Genomic DNA, 19,959 nt, shown 5'->3' with positions numbered 1-19,959 from the left:
GTGTGTACGTCTTTACACACCCCTCCTTTCGGGTCACCTCAGCAGCCAGAACAGTTAACAGTACAAGAGAGCAGAGTATTTATTTGGGCTGCCCGTACAGATGGTGCAGAAAAGCCTGGCGCCTGCTGCTGGCGATGCTCACAATGTGTGGGCCTGAGCGCAGTCTGACTCTTCCTCGCAGCATTCTGGGTATAAAGTTTGCAGTCTTTCAGAGACTTAGGATCCATTAGATAAGGGTCAAGCCTCTAAGAGAGCAGGCCTTCAGGCAGACCTGGCCCAAATCCCGGCTCTGCCCCTTACCAGCGTGAACAGGCTGCTTACATCCTGTGAAAAGAACTCCCACCTTCCATGGAGGATTAAAGGAGTAATGCACACTCAGCCTGGGGCCTGACATTTCTTCGTGAGCAAGCATATGTGGCAGGAGTGTGGGTATCACCATTTTTACAGATAAGGAAGCTGAGGCAAAGAGAGGTTCAGAACCTGCCTTACAAAAGTGATCAGCGGTGTCCCAAGTCAGGATAGTGGTTCCCTCTAGGCAAGAGTGGGGAGGTCGTAATTGGGAGGGGTATCAGGGTACTGGAATGTTTTGCTTCTTAACCTGAGTGATGGTCACGGGCTATTTACTTTGTGATAACTCGCACTCTATATTTGGGGTGTGTGCCCTTTATGTATTATTAATTAAAAGACTTATTTTAAAAAATGTTTTGCTTGAGATCACACATCTAATAGTGTGATGTGGGACTGAAACCCTCTTGCAAAGACACCACACTGCCTCCCTGACGGTAGTAGTTCTAACACTGCTACTGGGAAGTCAGGAAAGAGTCACGTGCTGTTCTCAGAATAACCCCTTTTGAGCCAGGTGCCCCAGCTGAGTGTCTCTTCTCTGTTACCATAAAAGCCAGAATGGGGCCAAGGTACAGATCTCACAGCAACCTTCCGGGAGGTTTCCCAGACCGGGTGGTCACTGGCCTGGCAGCACGGAGGGAAGGTCCCTCGAGAGCAGCCACCTTTTATATTCACTGTTGCCCTCAGCAGGAGACCGGCCTGGCATGCTCTGCAGTTTCCGGATCCCTGGGGCCTGGTCCTGCGCGTGGTCCCTCAACATTCAGGCGAACAACTGCTTCAGCACAGGTGAGCCGCGGCTGCCCCCACAGGTCCCCAGAGGAAAGACTTTCATGGACTTCAAACCCCCGGTCCAGACTGAGTGATGCTTGTCTCTCTGCCCCATCTCTGTCTCTGTCAGGCTTGTCTCGGCGGGTCCTAGTGACCAACGTGGTGACGGGCCACCGGCAATCCTTTGGGACCAGCAGTGATGTCTTGGCCCAGCAGTTTGCTCTCATGGTTGGTTGGATTGGGGGAGGGGAGCGATGTAAAGTATCCCAAGGGTGGAAATTTTGCTGGATTGAAACTGGATTCCTCTGTGTGGCATCCGGTTGTCTCTCTTTTTCAGGGGGAAAAAGGAGGGCATCAGAAAGGATTAGCAGGTTACTTGGCGATTATATCTGCACTGGACGAAAGTTGGGTGATTCAGAAAGGCCTGGCCAAACTGGCTTTAAGCAACTTCCTATTTAAATGAATTGTTAGCCGTTCTTGAGTACTTGGATTAGCCGGCAGGACAAGTAATTTTTTTTTGACCTTTAAGTTAAGTCCCAATTCATAATACTAGCATACACAGTTTTCAAATTACATATTTTATAAATTTAAAAATCGAACTTCTAGTCAATACTGCATTTCAGAGGCTTGCTCACTGAAAATGCCATCTTTCTTTAAAAGTGCGGAGGAGAGTGTGCCGACCTGCTTTCTGCAGTAAACACGGTGCACTCTGCGGGTTCTTCAGCCGTCTGCCCTGTTTGGGACTGCAGGCCGTACCTGGATCTCTGATCTCTCCTACTCCATACTCCCCCTGGCTTCTCACAAAGGATCTTGGTAGACATAAGGCACCATCACTTGAGCTTCACAGAGGGCGGCCTAAGGGGCCAGTGCAGCGGGGGGGAGGACACTGGAAGACACCTGGGGTCCAGTTCTTTGACCGTTTCTCAAGGAACCCTTCCAGCTCCACCAAGGCTCAGAGCCTGACCACACCATCACCCACAGCTGTAACCCAGGGGCTGGGAGAGGTGAGGCAAGGCAGGAGTTGTGTTCTGGAGGGTGCACCCTTCCCAGCCTTAGAGGAGGTGGTACGAACCATTCTGTCTTTCCATAGGCTCCTTTGCTGTTTAATGGCTGTCGTTCTGGGGAGATCTTTGCCATAGATCTACGTTGTCGAAATCAGGGCAAGGGCTGGAAGGCCACCCGCCTTTTCCATGACTCAGCAGTGACCTCTGTGCAAATCCTCCAAGAAGAGCAAAACCTGATGGCATCCGACATGGCAGGAACGGTAGGGTAGCACTGATGACTGGCCACTGGCCTATAGAGCTCTGCCAGGTGAAGGGCTCTTCAGAGAAGACCCTCGTGTTGGGGCGCCTGGCTGGCTTATTCGGATGAGCATGTGACTCTTGGTCTCAGGGTCATGAGCTCAAGCCCCATGTTGGGTGTAGAGATTACTTTAAAATAAAATCTTTTAAGACCGAGAGGGAGAGAGCCTTCTGCCAGACAATAGCAGGGGAAGGGCAGCTGGAGACCAGGAGAGTGGTGAGCTGTGTAGGGCAGTTGCTTTGCTGCGCACTGGGAGCCCAGCCTGATCTAGACCAACATGAAACTGGTTTTGGTGCTTTTTAAATTTAGATTTTCCTAAGCCTAGGAGGTGTTTGGAGACCTGCCTTGCCCTTCCTGGGTTCACTAGTGTACCTGCCGGACCCTCGGTAATGGCCCCTTGTGCTTTCTACAGATCAAGCTGTGGGACCTGAGGACCACTAAGTGTATAAGGCAGTACGAAGGCCATGTGAACGAGCACGCCTACCTGCCCCTGCACGTGCACGAGGAAGAAGGAATTGTGGTAGCAGGTACCTGGGGAAGGGGAGGTGTGTCTGTCCCACCAAATAAAATGGCAGAGGGAGAAGCTACTCCAGATCAGAGCCGCATACATGGGACTGTGGACTGTTGGTCGGAGACACTAGATGGGACGTAGAATAGGACATCAGTAAGCAGCCGCCAGTTGGGACCGCCCTTTGTCCTCACATAAGTGGGAGAACATCACCTCAGTGACAGGCACATTATGTGCAGTAAAACAGCAGCTTGGGAGACCTGGGTGTTCACCTGGTCAGCATTCAGTGTGACCCTTACCCATCCTGTTTAAAAGCTTGGCCTCCCTGTTCTTTGTGCTCACTTTCCAGCAGAGGATGCTGAGAAAAGAAATTAAAGTCCTTGTAATGGAACTGGTTCCTGGTCCCCTTACCACCATCCCTGGGCATCCATAGCTGCAAATACGAGCAGGGGTGTAGAGCCACTAAACCCCCTTGAAAAAGGCTACAAGTTGATCACAGATTTTGCTGTTTCTGGGGCAACAGAATATTTTGACAGCATGAAAGTTCCATGGTTTACACATGCGATAGTAAGCCCTTGACTTAAGGAATACGTTCTTGGTCTTGACATGTCCTCAGATTCACAGATAGGCCTACAGAATGTACTTGTTCTCGGTGATTCTTTTTTTGTGCCAAAGCATCATTTTGTCAGAACTTTCTCAGGCTGTTTACTACTCTCCATCCCCAGCAGCAGCTTCCTGTTTAAGCCTAGATTCCATCTAGAAGAGCCGCTGTGCTCTGGATAACAGGAAAGAGAGGAGCCCACTGAGAGGCAGACGTGCATGGTGGGCTAGTGCAGTCCTCAGAGAGCCACGCAGCCTGAACCATCACAGCCGAGGGAGTGAAGTCCGTGAGACCGTGAAGTCTGTCCTCCTGTCCTCTGAGATCTCCAGTATTGTATCTGGGCTGCTGCAGCCAATGGCTGTTCGGTGCCACATTCCTCACAGGAAGTCCCCAAAGACTTATCTGGTCTTAGGAACTGAGCCATTAAACCAGAAACAGCTCTGGTGAGAGTTGTCACCTGGTGTGTCCCCAGGATATACTGAAGTGAAGAGATCTTCCCTGGTTACTCTTTCACAAATAGGAAATCAGTTGCATGTCACTAGACCAGGGGGCTGGGCTCCCCCTTGAGCAGCCCTTGACACAAGAGAAGCAGAGCGGCCACTTGTTAGCCAGGATGCCTGGTGACACCAGCCAAGGTGTCACAAGCCAGCTGGTGCATCTTGTCACTTGGAATACCTGCAACTAGTTGTGATTCTGGAGCACTAGGGAGACCTGTAACTTTGATTTTCAAGAAGTACATACTATCAGCAGAAATAATTTCCACTGGAGTTTGTGTTCTGGCTCCAGTGGAGCCCCATCTAGGGGAATCATGAGAAGCCACGTCCACATGTATACGAGCCCTCCTGTGTGTTCTCACTAACCTGCCCTGTGTCTTCCCTCTTCCTTAGTGGGCCAGGACTGCTACACGAGAATCTGGAGCTTCCAGGACGCCTGCCTGCTCAGAACCATACCCTCCCCACACCCCACCTCCAAGGCTGACATCCCCAGTGTGGCCTTCTCTTCGCGGCTTGGGGGTTTCCGGGGAGCCCCAGGACTGCTCATGGCCGTCCAGCAGGACCTTTATTGTTTCTCCTACACCTAATTCCACAGGGTGCAGCCTGGAGGGATGTGGATTTGACTTAGGGAGTAAGGAGCAACCCTGCTTCTGCACAATTGCTGTTTCCACCGAGGGCATTTTAAATTGATGCTCTGTGTACACAGATCCCACCCAGCTGCTGGGAAGTAAGTCCTGTTTTATGTGGAGATGCTTCAGTTATTTCCGTTACGTTGTGAGCTCAGAGAGCTCGAAAATCCTTTTCATAAAAGGTACTTATTTCCTTGTTGAATTCCTTAGAGTAGTCTGTGCCCCCCTCTTTTTTTTGAAACAAAAAATACTTTTCTAAGGGCTGAAGATTGGCAGTAACTAAATTAAAGCTGCTTCTTTCACCAAAAGCCCTTTCAAGAAGCCTCATGAGGAGACTGGGTGAGGCTGCTAGTGCAGTCAGTGCCTAGCTCCCAGAAAGCCGTGCACGAGGACTGTAGAACGCCAGCTGGGGAGACAGGGAGGGGGTCATTTCTCAGAGTCTCTAGAGAGAAAGATTGAAGGCTGGATTTTGGAGTCATTGAAAACCTTCTCAGACTCATTCAACATCCACAGCAGACCTTGCTTTCTCCTTTTACCACCATTCATAGGCATTGGAAGGATAGATGGATCTTTCTAGATGCTAGAGGTTTTAAACAGGTCCTAGCATGCCTTTGTTAACAGCTCCTGTTTCTAGTAATGGTGACTTGAGTGTCAGATTTAAGGACCCCATCTCAAAGAAAATTGGCTTTGACTTTTTGTAATCTAGAAGCAGCACTTTGTGAGATGTTTATACAGCGTTCAAGAGCCTGTCTTTCTACCAGACAATAAACTAGAAAGAACCGTGCGTGTTGTGTTGCTTCTGTTAATGATTTAGAAGATCATGATTGATGCTTGTCCGTTACAGGAACGAACCAGCTGCAGTAACGTCTACTCAGATCTTGGGTGAGGGGTGATAGAGACGGACCAGCTTTAACGGCTTTGCCAGAGAGCTTTCACCTGGCCCTGCAGATCCGCCGTGCCCTTTCCCGCCCGCTCTGTGCAGGCCCCAAGCCGCCGCCCCGTACGGGTGCAACAGTGGGCTCCCTGGCCCTCCTCCTGCTGGGCTGTGCAGGGCTATGGGGGGCTGTGGCTGTGTTCCTCCACCCAAGGCCGCAGCCCCTGATGGAACAGCATGTGCTCTCTAGGTTCCAGCAGCTTCCATTCATCCCTTCAGATCTCCTAGTAACTGCACCTCACTGTCGCTAGCCCAGGAATCTCGCCAGTTAAACTCTTCAGTTACTCCCTTGAGTGGTAGTTAATTCTGTTTCCTGCCAGAACCCTAGTACAACTTCATGTGCGGGGAATCAAATCCAAAGACAAAAATGATGAGACCATCAAATTGGTCACCTGACAAGACGGATGAGCTACATGTTATGGCAAATATTTTCAGTGCCTCACGTTTTATAAAGAACTTTCCTGCATCTTATTTGATCCTTCTGACAACCCGTAAAGCTGGCACAGCAGTAGTAGTGTAAAAATTATTAGCATCCCTTTACAGGGGAGAAGTCGCACAGAGACACTGACTTCCTCATCAGCTCACACGCTTGAGGCCGCGTTCCGGCTGCTCATCTGACGGCGCGCGCTTTCACAGCGAGTGCCGTGCAGAAACCAGGAAGCGGCTTGGTGCAGGTGTAAGCACACTGCTAACTGTCCGTGATCTTGAATCACCAGGTAAACGCGCTTCTCTGGTCCTCAGCGACGGTAAAAAGCTTGCTAATTACGAAGATTTGTAGGTGTTAGGCGTTTAGATTTGGCCCCCGTCTCTCTGCAGCCCTGCATACTGACCTGCACGGAGGTCTCAGGAAACACCTACACAAGTGAAGGGTCCAGGTGGCCACTGTCCCTGCAGGGTCTTTTGGATAACTTTGGTGGCATGCCCCTGCCCAAGCACAGGTAAGCCTAACTGCCAAGCCATGAACCTGACATCCACTACGTTTGTCCCCACAGGTTCTAGGTTATCTCAATACACAAGTTCATTACAGGATCTGCAATTTAAAATTGCTGGTATTGGCAACCTAAGAGTTTCCCCCACGGTTCTGCATTGTTTCTACTGAGCTGAGAGCCCGTGGGTGGCTACCCCGTCCAACTCTGATCCCTCCCCAAGCAGTGGAGACAACAGGACCACTCAGGAGAATAGCGGTGAGTTCGGACATGATGGCCCTGTCCCCATATACCTTCTAACTCAACACCTGTGACCTGGCCCAGGTTCCTTGTTCGGCAGAGACAGTTGTCAAAGAATCATTTTCGATTTCCCCTAGGCTCTTTAAAAAGGAAGGGAGTGGTTCTTTAAAACCTCTGAACTTAGCAAATTTGTTCTTGATTTCTGGTTAGCAGTCACTTCTAACATCTGGTCTAGGTCGTATAAAAAGTCAAACACAGCTGAGAAGTTAAACATTTTGTTAACATAGTGTCCCAAAGGGGAGGATGTCACACGGTCTGCATGAAGCATTTTTCACCTGCACACCTGCAAGGGCATTTTGCCCTGTTCCCAGGTGGCAACACAAGGTGGAGAATGGCGGGCGATGGGACAGCAGCGCGGAGCTACGATGAACTCCTCCCTAAGTGGCCTGGTGTTTGCTGGCTTGTAGCCTTGTCAACGGCTGAGAGGATAGCAGCACTGGTTATCACTGGTTATTAAAAATGCCCACGAGATAAACACCTTCACACCAGTGTAGCCACCTTAGAATTCAGCTGGCCTGACGTGCTCTGGAGGGCAGCCTCCCTCCTTGGTGTCCCCCTACAAGGGTCCCCAGAAGTGTCCTTTGAAACCCAGTTAGACCCACTTATGTGTCAGCCCTAGTCTGTCCTGGCCAAAATTTTCCACAACCATCTCTGAAAACAACTGCAGGCCAAACTCCCATCTCCCCTTCCGCGAATGCTGCCGCTTCTGGGCCCGTTCTGTCTGCCTCTCCAGGCTCCCCACTGCATGGTCACTGCCACGGCAGCGGTCTTCCTGGGTCCCTGCATTCCGTGGCTTCTTGTGCCTCAGAACGAAATGTGTGCCCTCTTGAGATTGGATCACCATCTCCACCTCCTGCCTGGTCTCAGGACACAAATGCTTCAAGATCCTCCCTCACTTGGGCCTCTGAGCAAGCAGGACCCCCTCCTTTCCATCTGTCAAAGTCCCACTGTTACATCTCAGAAACCTCCAGAAAGCTTAGCTTTGCCAGCATCATTGCCTTTTCATTCTTACAACCCTGTGAAGTAGGGGGTGGTCACTCCAATATACTGAAGGAGGGGAAAAAAAAAAAGGGAATGTGACTGGCCCAGATCTTCTAATAAGTGGAAGAGGCAGCAAGGTCTCCCACTCAACTCTGAGATCTCTTAAGCCCCTTGTGCTTGACTGAGGGGACTTTTTACATAACTCTGGAAGTTTAAGGTCTTGGGTCAGTTCGATCTAATTCTCCCTTGTGTCCTCTTTCCTCAAAACCAGCCATCTCTGTCCCCTACAAGTGACCTCTGGACTGGTTGGCCCATCTTTGCTCCATCTCCTGGCTTGTTCTTGCCACCCACCTGCTTGCACTCTTGGCTTCACTAGAATTAAAAGCAGCGATAGCAAAAAGGACTTTCTCTGCAGAAGCCACAGTGAGAGCAAAGGCACCTAGACATAAATGCTGCCAATAGCCCGGAGCTGCCTGAACTGAGGTGACATGGTGTCTGGGAAATGGAAGCGAGATGTCTAGGGATGGAGCCAGAGCCTCAAGAGGGATTCCGGCTGGAGTTAAGGATACGGTGTGATCAGTGTAAGGTGGCAGCTGAAGCCACGGCAGTGGATGACTTCACCCAGTATTGGCATTACAGACTGCTGGACTGTCGAAGTCCACCAGACCCAGACAGACACGCTGTTGTCTATAAATGGCAGTTTCAAAGATGGCGTCAGTTATATGAGCGTTCTATAAATTACATCTTCTCTAACCCCATATACCCCCATACCATCTGTGCTTCAGTGTTCATGAGTCTGAGTTTCCCAGGTACAAAAAAAGGAAAAAGTCGCACCAGGTGTAATTTAACAGAAGACAGAACTCAGATTCTAAAATGAACTCCATCAGTGGTAAGAGTTATGGGCTCCCATGATGGGTTCAGCTTTCTCCCCCTGGTTGATGGAAGTTCCAAAATTGAAAATGCAAATATGGTGGAAAATTTTACCATTTTTTTTAATAACCAGAAGCTGAGCTCCAATGGTACAGGCAAGATCAACTTGCTTACCTGTAAGTCAGTTTGTGTGCTGTTTTAGTGAAAGGAAGTAGTCCTGTCCCATGACAGCAGATGTAAAGCGAAGCCCTCCTGCTACGATAGAGCGGGTACCTTTTTCTCTTAAGATAAGGTCAGTGCCTTATCTGGAAATGCAGAAGAATTCACAATGCAAGGAGGAGGAAGGAAATGGAAGAGAAGCTCTACCTTGCACTGCCAGGGCAGGGGACGCAGGGCCGAGCGCGGAAGGCGCTGTGGCTTTCAGGCCCGCCTGGAATCAAACCCCAGCTTCCAGTCTCACTGGCCAGGTGACCCTGGGCTTCTGAACCTCTCTGAGCCTGTCTCTTCAGCTGTAAAACACGAGCACCACTCCCTCCCTTTCAGTGTGGTTGTGAGAGTATCAGCCATAGTCAGCTCCCAGCACAATGCCTGGCATCTAACTGGCACCCGTGTACTGGAAGTCAAACCAGCAGAGCGACACCCAACGGATGCGTAAGGGTCCCCCTGGGTCCCGTTGTTCAGGAGACCGCTTGGTTCTCAGCCACAGCTGAAGCCTTTCGTTCTAGCTCTCCCAGCGCGTCACCAGTACTTTCCTCCACCTTGGAGCAAGGCTTTCAAACTGGAAATTTGTTTCTTAAGTAATCTCTATGCCCAACAATGGGGCTCAAACTTGCCACCCCAAGATCAAGAGTTGCATGCTTTTCCGACTGAGCCAGCCAGGCACCCCAAACTAGAAATTTATTACAGCCTTTATGCAGCCACCCCCTAAAAGTCGGAGGGAACTAATCTGCACTGTTAGATGTCAGGATGGTAGGCTCTCTGGGTGGAGGCCTAGGGGCTGGGCAGTCTCTGGGGTTGCAGTCACATCCTTTTTCTTCTTCTGGGTGCTGGTTATTTGTTCAGTTCAGAAGATTCATCAAGTGGAAATGTGTACTATGGTAGTTCAATAGCTTAAGCCATTGTTTTCATCCTGGGTTTAGCTGGTTTTCACCCCTTTAGTTGAGGCTGGGATTGGATGTGTAGGGCAAGAAAAGCGAACCTTCTATTACTTCAACACTGGGTCAGTTCTCTTCTCTTACTCTCTTGGTCTGACCAGTGTAAGGAAGGGCGTGCAAAAGACTGTTCTGCATCATTCCTATGTGGCCCCGCAGACTCACACGCTCAGGGCTGCCTCCACATGACAACAGGACAAAGGGCCAGGTGTGACACGGGCTACCACCATACACCCCTCTGCTCCACTCACCCAAAAAGCTGGGAGTAGATAAGGATGAAAGGGATGGGAGCAGGACAGGGAAAGTCAGAAGGAAAAGATGGGGCAAGGAAGAAGGGAAAGGACAAAACTGAGAGTGTCTGTGCCCACGAGGAGGAGGAGACCGTGGAGGACGGACACGGGAGATGAATAGAGAAGGCAGGGCAAGGGAATGAAGAGGGAAGCGACAGATAAAAAGGTAGAAAACAGCTTTTCCCAGGGTTTCCCTAGATCAGTAGCAACACCCAGACTCCGTGAGACCGAGGTCCCACAGCTACCCAAGTGAAACCAAGCACACAGGCCACCGGGCAGTGGCCACGGCAGCGTCTGACACAGGCGGCCCTTCTCGGGGCCGGGCTGACGTGGCTCCCCCGCCCCATGGCCAGTGACCACACCTGGTGGGGAAAGCTCTGATGAACAGCCCAAGTGCAGGACCACGGCACGGCCAAGGAGCACGCATGGAGCCCTCACCACCAGAAAGTTCTGTGAGCATCTGTCAGTACCCTCTAAAGGAATAGCCACCAAGTTCCCAGTTAGCAAACAGCTAGAGGAGGCAATCTGTCTAAAAGCTGGGGGAAAACAGCCCATTGTCCTGAGATGAAAACCCCTATCACAGTTTCGTGGTATTTAGCTCTGCTTTTTTCTAAGTTCTTGTTAGAGTAATAGACTGAGGTATTAAAGGTCAAATATTACCAGCCCAGAAATGTGCCTCCCACTTGGCTTCTGCTCTGAAAGCCACCAACTACTTTCCTATCGATCAGAAAGAGACAAGGTGTACTGAGGTTAAAGGAAAGAGCACAGTCCATATTCAGCAGGAAGATTCCTTTATAATGGCGAATTTGAGAATACACAGTACTAGAGTAGGGCCTGAGTCACTGGGCCACAGGAGGCAGTAAGGACGCAGGTCTGAGAAGGACCAACGCGTTCCAGGGCTCCCGTCACACTGACTCTCATGCCGGGAATGGCTGCCATGTCCCTCCCTGAAGCTCGGCCCACCCACCAGTTCTGTCAGGAACTAGGTCGCATTTAATTCTTCATGTTTGGCCACTGAAGATAAAATCCGCCCCGATGACAGGATTTCAGCACAACAGTCTCTTTCCAGTCACGAGAGATGGATGTCCCGGCTCTTGGTGAGAAACAAAAGTTCACTTGACTTCTCTTGTAAGAACCAGAGAATTTTTTTCTTAATGATCCATTGAAATATTTATATATATTTAAAACAACTAACAGTCCATTCGGTGCGCTGTTTCCCTGGAAGATTCTCGTATCACCCCTTCGATAGCCAGAGGGGGCATGTATCAGGGAACAAAGAATTAAGACACTTCAAAATAAGCAATAAAAATCCTAGTGCAACACTCAGAAGCAGATGGTGGGCTCGCAGGGCTGGAGGGGAAGGAAGCAGGTGCTCTATTTAGGAGCAGGGTGGGGCCTCGGGGAAAGCCAAGCGGACAGAAGCATCAAGAAGTAGGAAACCTGGCTGGGGAAGGCCCGTTTCCTCCCGTGCTCTTCCCAGTACTCGGGGCGGAGGACCCTGCCCCTCACCCCCCACCCACTCCGGTGACCTGCACGCTAGGTTGGGTCGTCTCTGACAGCGGCCTAGGCCAAGAGGAGGGATCCCACTTCAGAGGGCCCCGGGAGAGTCCTTTCAGGCCATTCCAAGCAAGAGGTACCTGGGGAAAGGCAAGGAAAGGAGAGGCTTCAAAGGCTCACAGAGAAGAAGCAAAAGGTGACGAGCAACACGGCGGCTCCGCACCTGGCTCTGTTCTGTGGGGAAGACCTGCAGACACTGCCACCGTGTCCCTGTGCTGGGGACAGACTGTGCTAAGTCTCCAGAGCCAGCAGCAGCCTGCATACGCTCCACATTCCCTTCGGCTGTATCTACACATATATTTATAGCTTTATGATTTCTAACTGAAATAAATGCGACGGATTCAGGTTCACTCCCCTTGGCTATAAGCTGCTCGGTCCCCTGCCCTGAGGGGTTCACACCTTCGGGCCTGCCGCCAGGCTCACCCCCCACCCCAGGAAAGTGGCCCCGGGACGCGTAGAGGACACACACCGTGACAGGTGCCCGGGAGGAGGGCCGACCTCAGTGAGACTTCTGTTTCTAACCCTGAGAACCTAAGGAATTGTGAAGGACGCGGAGAGGGAGCTGGGGTTAAAGGTCACCGGGCTTTTTATTGCAGTTAAAGCAGACTCGGACAGGATGGTCCCAGCCTCGAGAGGGGACAGCCCGGCGGTCGTGGGAGCACTCGTCACAGAAGCCCTGTCCGCAGGCCCGGCAGTGGTGCTTGGAAAGCTTGACGCTGAACTCCTTCCGGCAGCTGTGGCAGTGCAGGATCTCGTGGTCGGGCACCCAGTACGCCGGCCTGGCCGCGTCCTTCACCAGCCCTGCGGCGGAGACAGCACGGATGGGCGGGCCCGCGGAACCCCACACCCCGAGGCCCCCGGGCCAAGAAGGCATCCCCGGACACTTCACTGGCTCGCAGCCCTACTGCACCCACGGCCGCCTGCAGAGCCGGCTTGATTTTCAGGATTTATTTGAGAGCATGAGCTGGGGAGGGAGGCACGAGGAGAGGGAGAGAGTCTTAAGCAGACTGCACCACCCAGGTGCCCCTCACCTACAGAGCGTGTAAAACACGCAGACACCTGGCCTTCACCCCACACCATGCAGCTCAGAAGAGCTGGAGCTGGGGCCTAGGCACTGAGGTCTGCGTATCTACTGAGCTCCCAGGTGAGCTCCCAGGTGATCCCGCACCACTGGAATAGGGACGCCTGGGTGGCTCAGTCAGTTAAGTGTCTGCCTTCGGCTCAGGTCATGATCCCAGGGGCCTGGATCCAGCCCGGAGTCGAGCTCCCTGCTCAGCGAGGGTGTGCTTCTCCCTTTCTCTCCCTCTGCCTCTCCCCCTGGCTTGTGCTCTCACTCACTCTCTCTCAGATAAAATCCTAAAAAAAAGAAAACTGGAGTAATGATAAATATTTCTTCCTTCAAATCCCAGTTCCAATGAGCATGTGCTAATTAGCGGCTTCAGGACGGAGAGGTCACCTAACTTCTCATCTTCAACAACCCACATTCAAGAGCAGTTACGGGGATGACGAGAAATCACGTGACATGTCTACCACACTGGCCTGGGACCCAACAGCAGCAAGTGCTGAGCACGTGAGCCCTCGGTGAGCACAGGTGGCGGGCTCTCTGTGCCGAGGGCAGCCGTGCTTCTCCCTGGCACCCCCGAGAGCAGACGCAACCTGAGCTTCCAGGCCAGGCAAATCTATTTCTACACCTTGAGTCAAAAGTTCATCATCTGCTCACCTTTGAGCCACAAGGACGGTACATCGGATCCAAGCGACTTTCACCACCCCCCACCCAGGAGCCTTCGGCTGCTCCCTCGCAATGGGCAGGAACACCCCAGGCCCAGCCAACCGTGCTCCACACGCCGGTGGGTTTCCCTTCCCCTCCTCCGACCCTCCTAGTTACAAGTACCCCTCACATCTGGAGGTGAATAAGGATCTTAAATCCTAAATGAGTATCAGCTTGGCTGGGGTGGGAGACCAACTCTGACTCTCCTGCCCCCTCTCTTAAATCCAGGCGGGCTTTGTGACTCCAGGAGTCTACAGCAGAAGTACCATTTCCAGGCCCAGACCTTCAAGACACTGGTGGCTTCTACTTCCTATCTTTTGGGGTATTAGCTCTTAAGAGTCCTGAGCCCCCACGTAAGAAGTCCAACAACCACTGCAGAAACCACGTAAAGAGGCTTGGAGAACACACGGAGAAGGGGTCTACCAAGCCCAGCCTTCCAGGCAGCCCTGCCAAAGTACCTAGCACGTAAGCGAGGCTGGCTTGGCCCTTCAAGACAGGCCAGGCCACCCTACTAGAATATCAGGAGGTAACTCCAGGCAATGCCACCTGGACGGGAATAATTACCCTTCCTGACTCCAAGCTGTGAGACATGACAAAATGGCGGCGGTCTCAAGCCTTCACATTTTCAGGCAGTTTGCTATGCAGCAATGGATGGTGTAAGAGATGGCCCTCAGAGAAACACGAAACCGCTCAAGTTCAGCAGAAGCAAGCAAATGTATACTTTCATTCTCAATCTAGGTCAGCAAGCCTCTGCCACAATGCCAGCCCAGGGCACTCTGAAACCCCTCCTCCCACATACATTACACCCACCTAGTGGTATGTCAATGGCTGTCACCACGGCCCCCAAAGTGCTCTGCACGGCCTCGCCCACCTTCCGAGCGATCAGCGTCCCGCCTTCATCGTCAGCCTGTGCCTCAGTCACATCTGTAGACAGTGAGAAAGGAAAAGCCGTCACCTCTTAGTCATTTCCCAAATGGAAAACTCAGGGGCAACAGCAGAGCGCTTCTGGATTCTTCTCCCAGGATACCAACTGTGCTGCCCTGCAGTGACTGCGAGGGTCTGGGCTGTGAGTCAGGTCAGACCCTGAAACCGCGTGAGCTCGCTCAGTCCTTGACCTCAACCCTCTGGAGCTGGTTTATAACCTTCCTTTCCAGGTAAGCCAGAGAGGTTCTAGGAGCGTGACCAAGAACCTTCTCCAGGAAGAAAACCCAGTCTAAGCCACGTCTGGTAAACACCGGACAGCAGGAGCGCCCCCGCCCAGGACTGACACCCCTAGGACTCGGTTAACAAAGAGCTTAGAGGACGCCAGCCAGGACCAGGGCAGCAGCTGCCCTCAGAAGAGAGACGGGGCTGGAATAGGGTGAGGCATGTCAGATTCCACTTCCCAGGAGCCAGTGCCAAGGAGAGAGGGCCCCCGCCACCCTGCAGCTCCTGGGCCCCACGTTACCTAACTGGACATTCCGGGCTTCATAGCAGTTGTCGCACACCCGCACGGGCGCAGGGCCCCAGCCCCGCTCGGGCACTGGCCGGGTCTTGGACGAACAGCTGTCACAGAAGCCCTCCCCGCAGGCCCGGCAGTGATGCTTGGTGTCGTTATCTTTAAAGGATGTCGCGCATTTGCTGCAGCTCTGTTCCAAGCCCAAAACAGAGAGGCAGGCATTACTCGTTTCTACCAGCTGGGAAAGCCAGCGAGACCCAGGGGGAGGGCCACGGGACCGCCGAGAGCAGCAGGACCCCGACCGCAGTAATGGAGAGAACCTGAGACCTCCAGTCACAGAGTGCACCCACTGAAGGCCAGCTGGGATCCATTTTCTTCCGAGAAGTGCCTGGAAAGCCACCTCAAATATATCTGGCTGAGTCACAGCATTCTCACAAAGGACTGTGCTAAGTCTAGCCAGAAGACCAATGAGAATTCATTCTTTTCCACAGCTTCTCGAAAGAGCCTTTGGGAAGCTGGTGAGGAGCGAGCTTCCTGTCACAAAGTGTGTGGGTGAAAGTTGGGGGCTCCCCTGCTGTGGGTAGAAACTTATGTATCAAGCCACATGACCTCTAAATGCCCCTTTTCCTCCAGATTCTGTTATCTACAACCTCAGACATCTAATAATAACTAGCCCTTGGAGGCAAAGAGCCTATAATCCACCAAAAAGAGAATAACTGCAGAGTAACACAAAGAGAAATCAATGGGCAAGAGAACGCTGCTGCCTCACGTGCCCTACCCTTTCTAACGCTCTGGGAGCTAACCTGACTGAAAGGGAAATCCCACGCCTCCCTCACAGAGCAAGCTTAGGACAGGGCAAAATGGCACCAGCAGAATGGGCCACGCCATCCCTGCCACACCATACCAGGATCTGGGAGTTGGGCCTCCAGTACGCAGGGGCAATCTGGTCTGTCAGCCAGGAAGTCACAGCCTTGGTGGGCCCAAGGCTAAGCTCAGACACCGACTGAGCCATGAAGTTCATCCCATCCAGGAGGCGCTGGGCAGCATTGTTGTTGTCCTTCAGAAAGCCATCCGTCTGAAACGAAAATGCAGGCTCCCATCATGCTCCGAGTGAAGGGAGTAAAGGCAAGGGGGGGGGGTCTCAGGTGAGTTGTACACTCGTCAATGGCAAACTCAGAACCACAAACTCCCTGACAGAGAAGAGTGGAACAGACCAAGAATCCCTCTGGCTTCCAGGCAGTACCACACCCAACCAGTCATTACTGACTTATTCCCTTCAAGGTGACCGTGAGGCTTGATACACAACTGTTCAACTCAGGCCTTTCCTGCCCATAAGCGAGATGTACAATCCAGGAGATACTCGAGTAAAGATGGCACCTCCTTCTAGAAGCCCCCCACCCCAGGCTGGGTTAGGAGCCCTTCCTCTTGGGTTCCTCTAATACCTGTACATTGTTAAGAATCCTGTTTCCATGCGTAAAGACAGTACTTGCTTACGTAATTGACTTGCTATTAGACTGAGCTCTCTGAAAATAACAACCTACCTTTTCCATTCTTGTATTTTTAAAGTACCAGGTTCAATTCTGGGCACAAAGTACTCAACCAATACTTGGGTTGACATAATAACTGAGTGAACGAACAGAAGGGGGAGGGGCCTGTATCCCCTAATCCCAAGGACCATGAGGAATGTGGCCAAAGGGGAACTATGATATCACTGCTTTCGTGGAATAGAACTATCTTACCATGGAGACGACAGCATTCACAAGAAAGAATACAGACCCAAAAACAAAAGACATTAGTCAGAAAAGGCGTAATGAGAAAGTTATACTAGTCAAGGCCACATTAAGTCCTTGGGACAGGATGGTCCGGCCCATCGTGCCAAGAGGGGGTGGGCTCCAGAAAGGAGACCACACCACAGGGACACATTTTGGTAGGACTGGGAACTGAAGAGAACAAAACAATAAGGAAATCTTCAGTTTGATAGCGCTGTAGGACTCGGGCCGGCTCAGGACGGCTCTGCAGGTAGGCCTGTGGGGCTGGCCAGTATCTTTATGAGTCACCCAGCAAGGAACAGCACCTAGTAAGATAAGTCCCTTCAAGAAAATCACTCATCTTTTTTCCACGAAGAGAAAAGGTTTGGGGTGTGGTGTGATTTACTGGTAAGAACGAGAGCACCACATCACTGCCTCCAAACAGATTTGTTTTTCCAATATCCTGAATTCAAAAGTCAAATTAAAAAAATAAGGGTCAATAGTAATCCCACTTCTTAGACTATAGTGCAAGAAAATTTCCCAGAACAAAGGCTTTCTCTCATAAAAAATGTCACTACGGCATTTTGATAATAAAAAAAAAGTCATAAACAGCATGAATGGGGGCGCCTGGGTGGCACAGCGGTTAAGCGTCTGCCTTCGGCTCAGGGTGTGATCCCGGCGTTATGGGATCGAGTCCCACATCGGGCTCCTCCGCTATGAGCCTGCTTCTTCCTCTCCCACTCCCCCTGCTTGTGTTCCCTCTCTCGCTGGCTGTCTCTATCTCTGTCAAATTAAAAAAAAAAAAAAAAATCTTTAAACAGCATGAATGTTCAAAAAGAAGGGGATGGGGAATCAAACCAGAACACGAGACAGAATGTTACAGTGACTACAAATGAGAATCATGAAAAGTAGAAGCAATGTGGAAAACAGAGGTATGAGAAAAAGCAGGTAAACGGCACGTAAATTATAATCGCCATCTATACAAACATACATGTGGAAATGAGAATATGAAAAAATACCGTATTTGCTAAGGCAGCATAATAACAGGTCAACATTTAGTTTTTGTTTGTTTGTTTTTTTAATATTTTCTTTATTTATTTGACAGAGATAGAGACAGCCAGCGAGAGAGGGAACACAAGCAGGGGCAGTGGGAGAGGAAGAAGCAGGCTTCCAGCGGAGGAGCCTGATGTGGGGCTCGATCCCAGAACGCCGGGATCACACCCTGAGCCAAAGGCAGACGCCCAACGACTGAGCCACCCAGGCGCCCCAACATTTAGTTTTTTTAAAGCTGTGCTTCTAATATTTAGCCAAGAAGAAATGAAAATAATTAAGGGTCTAGAACGAGAAAGGCTCTCCAGATCCTGCCTTCCTAAACCACCAATATATTAAAATTCAAGGTTAACCTTAATTCTACCCAAGTTCCACTTCACCACACACATGAATAACTGAATGATACAAGAAGAAAAATGGTGCAGCTCTTACTCCAGGCCACACGTGCACAATCTCTGTCCGGACCACCGTATCCACAGGATCCTGGTTCCCAAACCAGTACTGCCGGCTACGGTAGACCACGCCGCAGTTGGGACATTCGATCACATACCTACAAGGAAAGCAAACAGATGCTGTTACCCAGCCAGGTGCCTGGCAGACCAACACACCAACCACCCTCAGCCACATCGTCATCATTTAAACTCACCCAGACCACGCATATTTTGCAAGACCCATCCAGGGGGAGTCCGTGGAAGCGGACGTCTTGGGCACTACGCTGACCTCCTTGCCTCTCTCATAGCAGGCCTGAAACATGGAAAACTCTGCCAGCTTCTTCTCTGTACACTGGACCCCCTGGCCCCTTCGTATCCCTGGCCAGCCCCCTCCCCACAAATCATACCAGGGTTTGCAGACCCTGAGTTCAGCGCATCAGAGGAAGGGTCGTTTCTCTAAAAAAAGCCAGTACCCTTAAAGATCATGAATTGAATGTGTACCCATCCCAGGCCCCAAAACGGAGCTGTAATTTATACCCGCCACCGCAAATCCCTTAGACTTGGTTCCTGCAGAGCACTTCTGCTCTGGAGAAGAATGAACAGTGTATATGCCCCTGGCATACAAGCTCAACAGAAGAAAGGGAAAATACGCTGGAAAACAAATTAATAAACAAACCAAGGGGCCCCAGCATCGGAGGCACGGGCGTTCCTTTGGTTAGAGCGGGGGAGAAGTCCCAGAGGTACTCCACTGGAATATCAAATACTTCAGGACGCAGCAAAGGGTGGCCCCGAGTCTTTCCCAGAAGCAGAGCAGGACCAGCAAGCCAGCCGCTGGAGCACGGAGCTCAGAGCACTCACCTTGCAGGTATAAACTCGGTTGTCATACTGATGGGAGTATCTGCAGCGGCTCTTGGCTTCATGAGGGACTCCTTCTTTCCCATGATTCATGCTGTTCTTGCATCCAGCCCTGAGTGAAGCCCAAAAACGGACAGTGAGGTGGCTCAAGGAGCCCCTGGCACTTACACAAGGGAATGGGACCCTGAGCCGGACACAGGGCCAACGCCAGACCTTGGTCATGAACTGGACACCGAATCCTGAGCACAGAGGGCGCCGTGCGTGCCTCAGAAACCCACATGCCTCTCTTACACGAGACTCAATGGCACTACAGGGGTGCGGCCACTAGTACCCTTGTGTGAGGAGAAAGGAGAAAAAAGGGAGAACTCTCTTCCTAGAAAAACCATGTGGTCCCACAGCAGGAATGAAGGAAACCCCAAAATCCAAAAAAGCACAAAATGGGACGTTTAACCAGATCAGGCTGCCAAGATATAAAACAAAAAGCACCCTATAAAATAAAATTTGGCAACTCATTAAGAGGAGGCTTAAGCTAAACAAGAAAACCTTCCAAACGAACAGTGAGCTCTGCCATCCTGACAACGCAAAAACAGAGCAGGACTTTAGAATTTCACCATGACAGGAGGGAAAGTTCTGGAAACCCTGGTGAGGCTGTTAGAATAGAAAAGTGATGACTGGACAGAGCCTAAGCCCCTCATGCTGGGCTATGGGGTAAACAGAAAGGAAGGTAAGTCACACTGGCAACTAACATCCCGCCTTCCTCTCCAACATAATCCTTAGCTCTCCCCAGCCCAGACCGTTTAATCTCTAAAAGCCAAATCCTTTTTAGAAATTCAGAGCCAAGGTGGTGGCAGTCCGGGGCCCAGCAGGTAGCCTGCAGACAGGGTTCAATGCAAAAAGACCACTCACAACAAAAGGCTCAGGTCTCCTCCTCCAGAGGGATACGTGCGGAGCACGTGGCGAAGACAATGCAATGGGGAAGAGGGTGGCGGGGTGGGGAAGCGTCTACAGGACCC

General features: G+C 51.3%; 2 protein-coding genes across 9 annotated transcripts in view; one reads left to right on the top strand and one right to left on the bottom strand.

Moving 5' to 3' along the window:
• Positions 1–5,431, top strand: part of DCAF4 (DDB1 and CUL4 associated factor 4) — a 30,684-nt gene extending 25,253 nt beyond the window's left edge. For 5 of the 7 annotated variants that reach the window (XM_026519580.4, XM_044391354.3, XM_044391355.3 and 2 more), the window contains 5 exons: positions 1,033–1,131; positions 1,244–1,341; positions 2,204–2,377; positions 2,828–2,942; positions 4,412–5,431. In XM_026519580.4, the coding sequence (XP_026375365.1) occupies positions 1,033–1,131; positions 1,244–1,341; positions 2,204–2,377; positions 2,828–2,942; positions 4,412–4,605 (680 nt within the window). In that variant the 3' untranslated portion in view covers positions 4,606–5,431. The remainder of the gene's footprint in view (positions 1–1,032; positions 1,132–1,243; positions 1,342–2,203; positions 2,378–2,827; positions 2,943–4,411) is intronic. The other 2 variants (XM_044391357.3, XM_048219904.2) reach the window with 1 other exon arrangement.
• Positions 5,432–10,873: 5,442 nt separating this feature from the next.
• Positions 10,874–19,959, bottom strand: part of ZFYVE1 (zinc finger FYVE-type containing 1) — a 56,061-nt gene continuing 46,975 nt past the window's right edge. For both annotated transcript variants that reach the window (XM_026519573.4, XM_026519574.4), the window contains exons 6-12: positions 18,950–19,058; positions 18,307–18,404; positions 18,093–18,210; positions 15,767–15,937; positions 14,872–15,052; positions 14,235–14,348; positions 10,874–12,457 (exon numbers count right to left, since the gene is read on the bottom strand). In XM_026519573.4, coding sequence (XP_026375358.3) covers positions 12,225–12,457; positions 14,235–14,348; positions 14,872–15,052; positions 15,767–15,937; positions 18,093–18,210; positions 18,307–18,404; positions 18,950–19,058 — 1,024 coding nt within the window. In that variant the 3' untranslated portion in view covers positions 10,874–12,224. The remainder of the gene's footprint in view (positions 12,458–14,234; positions 14,349–14,871; positions 15,053–15,766; positions 15,938–18,092; positions 18,211–18,306; positions 18,405–18,949; positions 19,059–19,959) is intronic.

The sequence above is a fragment of the Ursus arctos genome, unplaced genomic scaffold (genome assembly GCF_023065955.2).
Source record: "Ursus arctos isolate Adak ecotype North America unplaced genomic scaffold, UrsArc2.0 scaffold_25, whole genome shotgun sequence".
Classification (NCBI taxonomy): Eukaryota; Metazoa; Chordata; class Mammalia; order Carnivora; family Ursidae; genus Ursus; species Ursus arctos.
This window is presented reverse-complemented; position numbering and strand designations above follow the sequence as displayed.